This window comes from Narcine bancroftii, chromosome 3 (genome assembly GCF_036971445.1).
Source record: "Narcine bancroftii isolate sNarBan1 chromosome 3, sNarBan1.hap1, whole genome shotgun sequence".
NCBI classification, from domain to species: domain Eukaryota; kingdom Metazoa; phylum Chordata; class Chondrichthyes; order Torpediniformes; family Narcinidae; genus Narcine; species Narcine bancroftii.
The window spans coordinates 9,399,778-9,412,845 of NC_091471.1; the positions used below are offsets into that span (position 1 = coordinate 9,399,778).

The following is a 13,068-nucleotide window of genomic DNA, read 5'->3' on the forward strand; positions in this document are numbered from 1 at the left end:
GGTTTACCAGAATGTTACCTGGGGTTAAGCATCTAGAGTATAGGGAGAGATTGGACAGATTAGGTCTTTATTCTTTGGAGCGTAGAAGGTTGAGAGGGGATTTGATAGAAGTATTTAAGATTATGAAAGGGATAGACAGAGTGGATGTGGATAGACTATTTCCGTTAAGAGGAGGAAAGATTAAAACAAGAGGACATGAGTTAAGAATTAGGGGCAGAGGTTTAGAGGTAACATGAGGGGGAACTTCTTTACTCAGAGAGTGGTAGCCGTGTGGAATGATCTTCCGGGAGAAATAGTGGCGGCGGAGTCAATTGTATTATTTAAGAAAAGGTTGGACAGGTATATGGATGAGAAGAAGATGGAGGGTTATGGGCATTGTGCAGGGAGGTGGGACGAGAAAGGGGTGTTTGGTTCGGTGCGGACTAGAGGGGCCTAATGGCCTGTTTCCGTGCTGTAATTGTTATGTTATGTTATGTTACTCACTTATACTCTGTCTATACCCCTCAGAATTTTGTGAATCTTTATCAAATCTCCCCTCATTCTTCTAAACTCCAAGGAATAAAGTCCTAACCTATTTAATCTTTCCCTATAACTCAACTCCTGAAGAGCTGACAACATCCTAGTAAATCTTCCCTGCACTCTTTCAATCTTACTGATATCCTTCTTGTAGTTTGGCAGCCAGAACTGCACACAATATGCCAAATCTGACCTCACCAATGTCTTGTCTCACCATAACATCCCAACTCCTGTAGTCAATGGTTCCCTAGGCGTCCACCATTCTCTGAGTAAAATAAGCATCCTATCCTCTCACTTTATACCCATAACCTCCCAGTGGCCAACCATTTTAATTCCACACACCATTCCTAGACCAACATGTTTGTCCATGTTCTCATACACTGCCAAACCAAGGCCTCAAGCAAATTGAAGGAACAACATCTAATAATCTATCTGGGCACTCTCCAACCAGACGGCATTAATGGGATAGACCCACACCTTGATGAAGGGCTCAGGCCCAAAACATTTGTTTTGCACCTTTATCTTTCCTACATAAAGTGCCCTGTTTGACTTGCTGAATTTCTCCAGCTTTGTGTTTTTACTTCACTCACGGTGTTTGCAGATTCTCATGTTTTACAGATGGCATTAATATCAACTTCTCTCATTTCTGTTGAACCCCTGATTCTCTCTTTCGCTATCCCACTTTCTCTTTTCCACCAGCTTCCCACCCCTTCCCTTCCCGCTCCATTCAGGGAGCTACTCCTCCCCCCATCAATCTCGTTCAGGGAACCATCAGATATTAATTGATTGAGACTTTGACTTGAAGAAAATGGTAGCAAGTGGATTCTTCTTTTTCTTCTTTGGCTTGGCTTCGCGGACGAAGATTTATGGAAGGGTATGTCCACGTCTGCTGCAGGCTCGTTGGTGACTGACAAGTCTGATGCGGGACAGGCAGACACGGTTGCAGCGGTTGCAAGGGAAAATTGGTTGGTTGGGGTTTTTCCTCCTTTGTCTTTTGTCAGTGAGGTGGGCTCTGCGGTCTTCTTCAAAGGAGGTTGCTGCCCGCCGAACTGTGAGGCGCCAAGATGCACGGTTGGAGGCGATATCAGCCCAATGGCGGTGGTCAATGTGGCAGGCACCAAGAGATTTCTTTAAGCAGTCCTTGTACCTCTTCTTTGGTGCACCTCTGTCTCGGTAGCCAGTGGAGAGCTCGCCATAGAACACGATCTTGGGAAGGCGAGGGTCCTCCATTCTGGAGACGTGACCCACCCAGCGCAGTTGGGTCTTCAGCAGCATGGATTCAATGCTTGCGGACTCTGCCAGCTCGAGTACTTCGATGTTGGTGATGAAGTCATTCCAATGACTGTTGAGGATGGAGCGGAGACAGCGCTGATGGAAGCGTTCTAGGAGCCGTAGGTGATGCCGGTAGAGGACCCATGATTCGGAGCAAGTGGATTAGGATGTGAACAAAGCACAGGCTCAAAGCAAGAGGCCAAATGGTCTATTCCCGAACCCCGTATAATTTTTAAATCTTTATTAAAATTTTATTTACAACATAGTGGAAGTAGATTCTTCCATTAAAACCTGTGCTGCCAAATCACACCCTACAACCCCGAACGCTTTGAATGGTGGGAAGAAAGCTCACACAGACATGGGGAGAATGTGCAAACTCCTTACAGACAGTGCCCGATTCGAACCTGGATCGCTGGTGCTGTAATAGCGCTGCGCCAACCGCTACACTAACCGTGACACCCAGGCTATTTAATTGCATAACAGCACGGTAACAGGCCTTTCTGGCCCTTGAGCCCAATTACACCCAATTGACCCCCATACATTTTGGAGGGTGAGAGGAAACCAGAGCCCCCGGGGAAAACTTGCAGACATCAGGAGAGCATACAATCTCCTTACAGACAGTGCCAAGTTCAAATCTGATTCAAACCATATGTTATAATAGCATCTTCAAAGCAGCATAAATTAAATGAAATTATCTATTGAATTGTATTTTTATTAGCTTTTTTTTGCATTGCAATAACCCTTTAACAAGTACACGTTTTTAAAATGATAACTTTTGATTTAACATTGAAAATGAAAAATTCCAGCCAGTAACATACAGTAATGTGCAGCGCTATTTGGTACCAGGAGCTGTGAGAGTCTCTGCCCGAGGGGAAGAAGAAAAGAGGAAACTCAGAAGGTTGGTCAGACGACGGAAGCCACCGAGGTAACGGAGGTGATCTTGCTGCCATCGTCCGCCCATGGCTGCAGGTTCTGCAGGGCGTAAAGTGAAGCGTTGTGGACGCAGAGGGCGTCCTGCTGAATGGGCTGTGTCAGTGACTTCTGGAAGGCTTCCTGCTGAAGTTGGATCATCAGTCGGTTTGCCTGCTGCCGCTCAGCTTCTCTTTCCTCGGCCGTTTGCCTCCTGGTTTAACAAAGATTTATTTATTAAGTTGTCTATCTTTTCACACTTTCATCTACTGATGTGTATGACCATAAACTCCAACATTATATTTTTTTCTTTTGTGTGATATTGTTTCTTTATGTATTATTGTTTGGCCTCAACACCAGGATGGATTTCAGAGCGTCGGTATATTGTACCTAGGTACACGACAATAAACTCTCATAGAACATATGGTGTACATGGTTATTTCACCACAATACAGACTCATCGGCCTACAATGTTGTGCCAATCTACTTTTTAAACAAATTTAGATATACAGCATGGTAACAGGCCCTTCCGGCCCATGAAACCATGCCACCCAAATACCCCCAGTTAAACTGTAACCCCCCATATATTTTTTGAAGGGTGGGAGGAAACCCATGCAGACAAACCCCTTAGAAACAGGGCCAGATTCGAACATGGGACACTGGCACAGTAGTACCGTTGTGCTAACTGTTACATTAACCCTGCTGCCCTTATCATCTTTTATCTCTTGTGTGATTCTTCTTCTGGCTATCCATCCGAAAGGATGACGATGGTTCCTTTCAGCCATTTTGTGGGCTTCGATAAGAGGATACCCCCACTCCTCAGAAAGGAACAGTGTGAATGGATCTCGGTGAGTAGGGAGTTGCACGGATCCAGACCCACCCTCTCGGCATCCCCTCCCGGATCCAGCAGCATGGTGAGGTCCAAGTCAGCTGGGGGTAGTCATATTACAGTGAATGGCCAGAACAAGCTTCAATGCAAGGGATGTTCTTTCCGCGCTTCACTGCACATGTTTGTTAGACAGCCATTAACCCTACGAGAGGGTTCATCCACCCTTTGACAGGTCTTGTTTTACATCCTGCATTGTGCCTAGCCACTCTCCACACCAGACAAGCCTGGTGGGGAGCAGTTTAGTCGCTGACCACCCGACCATACGACAGGTAGTACTGGGTTACATGGTACTCAGATGAGTGACCTGACCTAAGTGACTTGTGTGATACATGGTAAATGGTAGGACACTGAGGAGAGCAGGAGAACAAAGGTATCCGGAAATACAGATATATAATTCCCTGAAAATGGTGCTACAGGTAGATAGGGTTGTAAAGAGAGCTTTTAGCTCATTGGCCTTCATAAATCAACATATTGAGTATAAGAGTTGGGGTGTTATGGTAAAGTTGTATAAGGCATAGGTGAGGCCAAATTTGGAGTGTTGCATGTAGATTTAGTTATTGAAGTACAAGAAAGATATCAATAAGATGGAAAGATTGCAGAGAAGATTTACTGGGATGCTGCCGGAATTTGAGGAACTGAGTTACAGGGAAAGGTCAAATAGGTTAGACCTTTGTTCCCTGGGGAGGAGAAAAATTAGGGGAAATTTGATAGAGGTATTTAAAATTATGAGGGGTTGGTCAGACGACGGAAGCCACCGAGGTAACGGAGGTGATCTTGCTGCCATCGTCCGCCCATGGCTGCAGGTTAAATGCAAATAGGCTTTCTCCAGTGAAGTCGAGAGGTCATGTTGCAACTCTACAAACCTTGGTGAGACCACACTTGGAGTATTTTGTTCAGTTATGGTCACTTCTTTGTAAGAAGGATCTGGAAGCTATGGAGAGGGTGCAGAGGAGGTTTACCAGGATCTTGCCTGGATTGGAAAACAAGGAAAGGTTAGTAGAGCTGGGAGTTTTCTCTTTGGAGTGTAGAAGAATGAGAGGAAACTTAATGGAAGTCTAGAAGATTATGAGAAGCATAGATAGAATGGACGGCCAGCACCAGTTTCCCAGGGCAGGATCAGCAAACACCAGAGGACATGTGTACAAAGTGAAGGGGTAGGTTTTTTACACAGAGAGTGGCAGGTGTCTGGAATGCCTTGCCAGGGATGGTGGTGGAGGCTGTAACATTAGGGACATTTAAGAGACTCTTAGACAGGCACATGGATGAAAGAAAAATAGAGGATTAGAGGGTAGGGAATGTTTAGTACTTTTTTTAAGGAACAAATGGGTCGGCTCAACATCGAGGGCTGAAGGACCTGTCCTGTTCTGTAGTGTTCCATGTTCTATGCTCTATGTTAGGTGAAATAGAAACCAGAAGACATGGGTTAAGGGTCAAAATTTAGGGTGCAGCAAATACGAATTTCGGGGCCTATGTACATTGTACAATGTGTACATTATTATCATTTTTTATCAGTCTCGATCTGTGCATCATTGGGTTGCAGGAAACATGAATGTGACCGGATTTGGAATTTACAAGTCTCATCAGTGAGGGGATATTGGAAAAGATGGTGGTGATTAAAATTCACTGCAGGTAGAGGGTGTCCTAGAGTTTTACAACTCGGATGCAGACCCTTCAGCCCAAGATGTCCATGTTGACCCGGTTGCCTACCTGAGCAACTCCCATTTGGCTTCATTTGGCCCATATCCCTTCGAACCGTTTTCTATCCATGTACCTGCCCAGATGTTTTGTCAGCATTGTAATTTTGCCCACCTCTACCACTTCATTGCTCAATGTACCTGCCACTCTCAATGTGAAAAAAATGTTGTAGTTAGGGCAGCGCCTTTACAGGGCCAGCGATTAGGTCCGGGGTTCGAATCCCACACTGGCTGTAAGGACTTTGTGCATCCTACTCATGTCTGCGTGGGTTTCCCCCACACCATTTGAAATATACCGGGGGTGTGGGTTAACTGGATGTAAATTTTGTGGTATGGGCTTGTGAGCTGAAATGGCTTGTTGCTGTGCTGTGTGTCTAAATTTTACAAATTTAATATCTTTCCCATCTTATCTTAAACCAATTTAATTTAGAGATACAGCCTGGTATCAGGTATGTGTTGAGGGTATGGATGATAGATAGAACCAGAGAGGGGAGGGGATGGGAAGGAAACTGGGCAGCGGGGTTAAGGAAGGACATGCGGCTGTGGGAGGAGGTATTGAGAGGAATGTTAACAAAGGTAGCAGCAATGAAATCACTCCCCCTCTCTGTAGAGTTTTGCTGCTCATCTTGCACTCCTTGGCGGCTGAGTTAGTCGCCCTCAGGTCAGTCATGAGTTCGAGTTCATCTCAGATGTTTTGGGGATAAATCGAGGCGGATACACCATCACAGTTGCGAAGGGGTATGCTATGCCCAGGTTTCACCATTTAGACAGCTAAGAAAGTGGATGGGATGCTGCTCTTCATTGGTCGGGGGACTGAGGTCAAACACCCCGAGGTAATGTTGCAGCTCTATAAAACTCTGGTGAGGCCACATTTGGAATATTGTGTTCAGTTCTGGTCACCTCATTATGGGAAGGATGTGGATATTTTTTGAGAGGATGTGGCCTGGACAGGAGAACGTGTCTTATGAGCTAGGTCATTTCTCTTTGGAGTGATGCAAGATTGGAGGCGACAATAGAGGTCTACAAAATTATGAGAGGCATAGATAGGGTGGACAGTCAGCACCTTTTTTGTTCTGGGGCGAGAGTGTCAAACACCAGAGGACATCTATACAAGTTGAAGAGAGGAAAGTTTTGGGAAGATGTCAGGGGTAGGTTTTTTTTTAACCCAGAGTGTAGTGGATGCTTCGAATGCATTGCCAGAGGTGGTGGTGAATGCTGTACAATAGGGAGATTCAAAAGACTCTTAGACAGGCATATAAATACACGGTACAAGGTACAAGGTAGGGAAAAGAAGTTTAGGCCAGTCATGTAGATTCACTAGAACTATATGAAATGAACTGGATGAGAGATGGATGCTGTGATAGAAGGATTGAGCTGAAGAGTTTATGAATGATGATGTTGTGGATGAAGCTTCCGTAGATTGTTGGCTGAAGGGCTTGGGTTGAGCTGTAATGTTCAATATTCTATGTTCCATTTCCCATTTTACCCATGATACGAAATTGAAAAATGATTTGTTTCATAGGCCAATGGCTTGGGCAATAATCAGGGATCGGAGTTCCCTTCTTCCCTTGAGAAAACTTGCATTCGGTTTTACTATGTAAGCAGGAACACAGTATTTGGGGTGGCACGGTCAGCGTGGCAGTTGGTGCAATGCTGTTACAGCGACGGTGACCTGGGTTCAAATCCGGCGCTGTCCTTAAGGAGTTTGTACGTTCTCCCCGTGTCTGTGTGGGTTTCTTCCAGGTGTTCCAGTGTCCTCCCACCTTTCAAGATGTACCGGGGGGAGCGGGGGCTTGTAGGTCAATAGGGTGTAAGTGGGTGGCATGGGCTCATGGGCCGAAAGAGCCTGTTACCATGCTGTATGTCTAAATTTAAATTTAAATTAAATAAATTTATTGGTAAAGGTAACCAATATGGCATGCCAATACCGAAACAATTGAACCGTCATTGTTAACTGACAGGGAAAATAAATCTCCTCGTGACGTAACACACAGACAACGTGGCCAAGCCACCAGCTGGATCTGAGCAACACCATGAGTGTTTTTTGTCTTCACATTAATCTCCAATACTTGCAATAGCTTCAGTAGGGTTGGTGTCACCCAGAGCGGTAACTCATGGTGTTTCCTCACCCCCCACCCCCCCACCACTCATGGATCTCCTTCCCGACCAGACCATACAGAATCCTTAGTAATGTTTTTTTTCTTATGTTTCTTGTAAATCATAATTCCCATATATCACTGAATGTAACAGCAATAGTGTAGTGAGATAAAGAATTACCAACAGTAAAATTACACCTTTAAATTACAATATCATCCACACAGAAGCAAAGGGAAACAACAGCACGTGCTTGGAGCCCGTGCAGACGGAATCACGTGGTTCAAAGCATCACTGTAATTGGGTAATAATGACAGCTCTGACTGGGAGCACATTAGATGGTTCAAAATGTAAATTAGCACAGAGTTTTAGCCTTGTAAGTATATTGATACATAAAAGTTGGGGTGATTAAATATATATATAAAAAAAAATTTCTGCCGATACTACACAAGAATTTTACAGAAAGTCACCCCCCCCATCCCCAAACCCCGATGGTGTCAACTGGTGCAGTCCACACCCCGCCCCTCAACCCCCTAGTTGTGCCAGTGAATATTCATTAATCACAACACGACATGCTCACCAAAATGATGCCAATGCCTGGTGCCTATTCACCAGCTTCTCCTGGCGGCCCCTCTCCTTGCACTAATTCTACTCTCCTGTATCTCAACCTTGGCACTAAAAGAGATGGCAGACGCTGGGATCTGGAGCAAGTTTGTGGTTGCCGTTTCTGGTCTTACCCCCCCCCCCCACCGCCCCCCATCTCCTTCGGCCTGAAACGTCAACCATTCCTTTACTCCCACTGATGCCACTTGACCCGCTGAGTTCCTCCAGCAGATGGCTTGTTACTATTGTAACATCATTCCTGCACCAGTTTCCGTTCTGCAGAGAGGTTGATGGTTGCCTGGATATCACGCAAAAGCAACGTTTTCACGGTTTCTCACCAGACGTGAAAAATTCAATTTAATTTAGAAACGGGGGACCATCTGGAAAGGGCAGAAAGGCCACTCAAATTAATTAGATGGGCATTTATCATTGGAATTATGTATGTGACAATAAACTCATTGCTAGACTTCAGATAAAACACACAACGTTACACCCCAGTGCAGGCCCTTCTGCCCACAATATGTAAGTCTACTCCACAAGAATCTAAATCTTCCCTCCCTCACACCCATAACCTGTTATTTTTCTTGCAGCCATGTGCATGACTAGGTACTCTTTTAAACGTCTCTATTGTACCAGCCTCCACCGCCAACCCTGGCAAAGGATTCCTGGCCCCCACCTTTCAGTGACTAAAAAACCTACCTTTGACATCGCCCCCAAAATGTCCTTAAACAGATGGCCTCTGGTATTTGTAACTCTCTCCCTGGGGAAAAGGTGCTGATTGTCTGAGCCTCCTCATAATCTTACATACCTCCACTAAGTCAGGGTTTGCCAGTTAATTGGTGTAGTTGGGGCAGCATAGACTTGTAGCGTGAATAAAAGCTCTCACCACTGGAGGGAGAACCAACGCTTTTATTAGCTTATAACTATGGCTAGGGTCTTTGGAAGGGTTCTGGGTTTCGGCGGAAGTCCAGGGTTATATGTGAGCAGATGGCAAAGGAACCGGCCATCAGCACCAACGTGTTACCAGTGAATCCCAGTCCATGAGCTGCAAGGGGCTGTTACCGTGCTAAACCTCTAAATTAAATTAAACAATCTAATCCTTCCCAAACTCACACCCAGAACCTTCTATTTTTCTTACATCCATGTGCCGGTCTAAGAGTCTTTTAAATGTCCCTATTGTACCAGTCTCCCACCCCCAGCATTTTAGACCCTTACCACTCTCTATGTAAAAATCCTTATCCCCAAATCTTCCCCAAACTTTCCTCCATTCACCTCAAGCCATATCCTTTGGTATTTACTATTTGCCTGATACAGGAGGCCTTGAGAAACAAACAAAAGTGCTGGTTAGAAAGCATCCACAGAAGTTGTTGTTTCTGGCCAAAAACCCATCATCAGAACTTCCCGCCCCTCCACCCCGAAGGGATTTCAGCTTGAAATGTTGACAGCCTACTTCCTTGCACTGAGTTCCTCCAACATGTTGCGTGTTGATGTTGACATGGGTCTTTTCCGGTCACATCCAGCTTTTTTAACGTGTCGACCGTGACACACCCACCTACACATCCCCTCAACATCCCCTGCTGCTCTAGTCTATTGACATGAACAATATCCTTCATCCCGGCATGATCACAGAGAATCCAAATTACTTTGGATCTTCATAATCACAAGTGTGATGAATGAGGGGAGAAGAGAGGGAGAAAGAAAGAAGGGCGGAACTGTGAGAGAGAGGACACATGGTGGTGATGGGATGGGAACGGTGAACTTTGCACTTCTTAACTAAGGAAAGGTCTACATGCCTGCGAGGGATTGCTCTAAATTGATTTCTGGCATCTGGGGAATTGCTCTCCGAGGGGGCATTGCCAATGGAGTTCAGATGAATGAATATTGACTTCATTGACATTTATAAATTTTTAAGGAACTCCATTGATGCTATTTTCCCTCACAGGGGAGTCTGGAGCCAGGAGTGTAGCATAAGGAGAAGGGCTTAGTCATATAGCACTGGGAAGAACATCTTGCACTTAAGGGACCATTAATTCTCCATCTGAGGGGGCTGTAAATGCTGCTTTGTTCAGCACATTCAAGGAGGATGAAGTCAGGGCGTAAAAATGTGAGGAAGGCAAAGGGATCAGGTGCACATTACCAAAAACACACCTCGAGTTGACTGCATTTGGACAAACTGGCCTCATTTTTCAGGCGCTTGCCTGACCTTTGCTCATACCTTGACAAAGGGCTCAGGGCCGAAACATTGGTCACCCATCTCTTCCTATGGATTATCATGGACTCTTAGACAGGCACATAGATGCAAGAAAAATAAAGGGTTAGGTGTGTGAGGGAGGGAAGGATGAGATTGTTGTGAAGTAGGTTTACATAGGTCAACATAACACTGTGGCCTGAAGGGCCTGTACTGTTCTGTAAGGTTCCACATTCTGTCTGGTCTTTCTTTTCTGCCATATCAATGAATCCATTATAGGAAGGATGTGGAGAGAGTGCAGAGGAGATCTTCCAGGATGTCGTCTGGATTGGAAAATAAGTCTTATGAGGCAAGGTTAGCGGAGCTGGCACTTTTCTCTTTGGAGCGAAGAAGGGTGAGAAGAGACTTGATAGAGGTCTACAAGATTCTGAAAGGCATATACACAAGGTTGACAGCCAGTGTCTTTTTCCAAGGCTGAGAATAGCACCTGAGAAAATCTGTACAAAGTGAAGGGAGAGATGTTTAGGGGAGACATCAGGGGTACATTTTGTACCCAGAGAATTGTGGGTGCTGGAATGCATTGCCAGGGGTGATGGTGGAGGCTGAAACATTAGGGACAATTAAGAGACTCTTAAACAGGCATGTGGATGGAAAAAGAATAGAGGGTTATGAGGTAGGAAGGGCTTAGTTTATTTTGGTAGGAACATCGAGCTTTTTTTGGTAGGATTTGTTTTTGGCTCAAAAAGGCCCAGAGGTGTAGGTTAATTTGGTGTAAATTGGGTGGCACTGATCTGTGGACGGAAATGGCCTGTTACCGTTCTGTATGTCTAAAATAGTACATAGGTTGGCACACCTCGAGGCCCGAAGGGCCTGTAAAGTACTCTGGTGTTCTATGTTCTATGCTGCGTGACCTGCTGAGTTTCTCCAGCACCTTTGTGCATTGCACTCTTTATTTTCCAAAGGGAGTCTCACTCTAATTTTACTTTCTATGAAATGTTGAGGGTTTTTTTTTCAACATTTCTGTCCAGGGGCTTATTCTAATAACTGTTTCTCATATTCATGCTATATTTCTCCATTGGCTTGGAAGAGATAAGGATTTATGGATTAGATCTGCAACTTACTTTTTTTCATTCTGTTGGTTCACAGCAGTGAAGGTGATGGGATTGCTCTATTCAGAGATGACAGGCAACAACAATGCTTGATTACAGAGCATGGAGTTTGTGGTTTGAGGTATTCATAGAGAGGGAAAACAGGAATCCAGAACGGGCATCAGTTTAAAACCGGAGGCTGGCCATTCTCTTGTGTAAGATTTGTGTCGTTCTTCTCAAAAAAGTGTTGAAAGTGCAGGTTCAGCAGGGATTCAATGGACCAAAGATTCTGGTTCGCTATTCATCTATTTATCTTGAGCAGTGGTTCTCAACCTTTTTTTTTCCAATCACATCCCACTTTAAGTAATCCCTATGCCATCGGTGCTCTGTGATTAGAAAGGAACTGCTTAAGGTGGTATGCGAGGGGGAAGGGAAGGTTGAGAATCACTGCTCTAGACCCAATTGTTACTGAAATATTTTGCTTGAGAAAAATTGTCATCAGCCCATTTCCTTTGGAGTTATGAAGCCGTGCACATAATGAGTCAATTAGGTGCGATTAAAACATTTTCTTTCCCCCACATACCATCTTAAGTAATCTCTTACTAATCACAGAGTATCGATGGCATAGGGAATACTTAAAGTGGTATGTGAGTGGAAAGGAAAAGGTTGAGAACCGCTGATCTACAGACATCAAGAGGTATCTTTCTACCAGTGGACAAATAAAATTGTAACATCTAAGTGAGTGGATGGAGTTAAAACAAATATTATCCCTGTCAGGTCTGTTGAAAGAGCATGAATTCATTTCAGTTTATTCAAGGTTGCCACATAGGTTGATGGGACAGTTAAGAAGGCCTATGGGACGCTGGGCTTCATTAGTCAGAGGATTGAGTTCAAGATGTCATTTTGCAACTCTACAAATTTCTGGTGAGATCTCACTGAGAGTATTGTGTCCAGTTCTAGTCACCTCATTACAGGAAGGATGTGGAAGCTACGGAGAGGGTGCAGAGGAGATTGACAAGGGTGTTACCTGGATTTGAAATATCTTATGAGGCAAGGTTAGCAGAGCTGGGGGTTTTCACTTTGGAGCAAAGAAGGATGAGAGATGACTTAATAGAGGTTCTGAGAGGCATAGATGAGATGGACGGCCAGTGCCTTTTCTAAGGGCAGAAATAGCAAACACCAGAGGACATCCCTACAAAGTGAAGGGAGGGATGTTTAGAGGGGGTCATCAGCCTCGCCATGGTTGATGATGGAGGCTGAAACATTGAGGGCATTTAAGAGACTCTTAGACAGGGTCATGGATGAAAGGGAAATAGAGGGTTATGGGCAGGGAGGGTTTATTTTTCTTGTAGGAATATATAGGTTGGCACAAAGGGACAATGCTCAATGTTCTATGCTCTATATTCATAGTCTCTTTGCACATAGCTCTCGGGTCATGGACTCATTGCTGACCACAGTTGGCATCAGTGCAGAATTTGCACATTTTCCCGATTTGAATTTTTTCAAATTTATTATTTTTTAGACATAAAGCATGGTAATGGGCCACTTCAACTCACGGGTCCATGCTTCCCAATTTACACCCAATTAACCTACACCCCTGGTATATTTTGAAAGGTAGGAAGAAACCAGAGCCCCCAGAGGAAAACACACGCAGACACAGGGAGAACGTAGAAACTCCTTTCAGACAGCTTGGGATTCGAACCCTGGTCCTGATCTCGGGCGCTGGAAGGCATTGCACTAGCCAACTATGCTGCCCAGGTGCTCTGGTTTCATCCCAGGTAAGGCAAGATGGTTGGTAAGTTAACAAACACACTT

The 13,068-nt window shown here is 44.8% G+C and overlaps 1 protein-coding gene across 1 annotated transcript in view; it reads right to left on the reverse strand.

Annotated features, from left to right (window-relative positions):
* Positions 1–2,014: 2,014 nt before the first annotated feature.
* Positions 2,015–13,068, reverse strand: part of tlx2 (T cell leukemia homeobox 2) — a 70,817-nt gene continuing 59,763 nt past the window's right edge. The window contains exon 3 of the mRNA XM_069923490.1: positions 2,015–2,911. Coding sequence (XP_069779591.1) covers positions 2,692–2,911 — 220 coding nt within the window. The 3' untranslated portion in view covers positions 2,015–2,691. The remainder of the gene's footprint in view (positions 2,912–13,068) is intronic.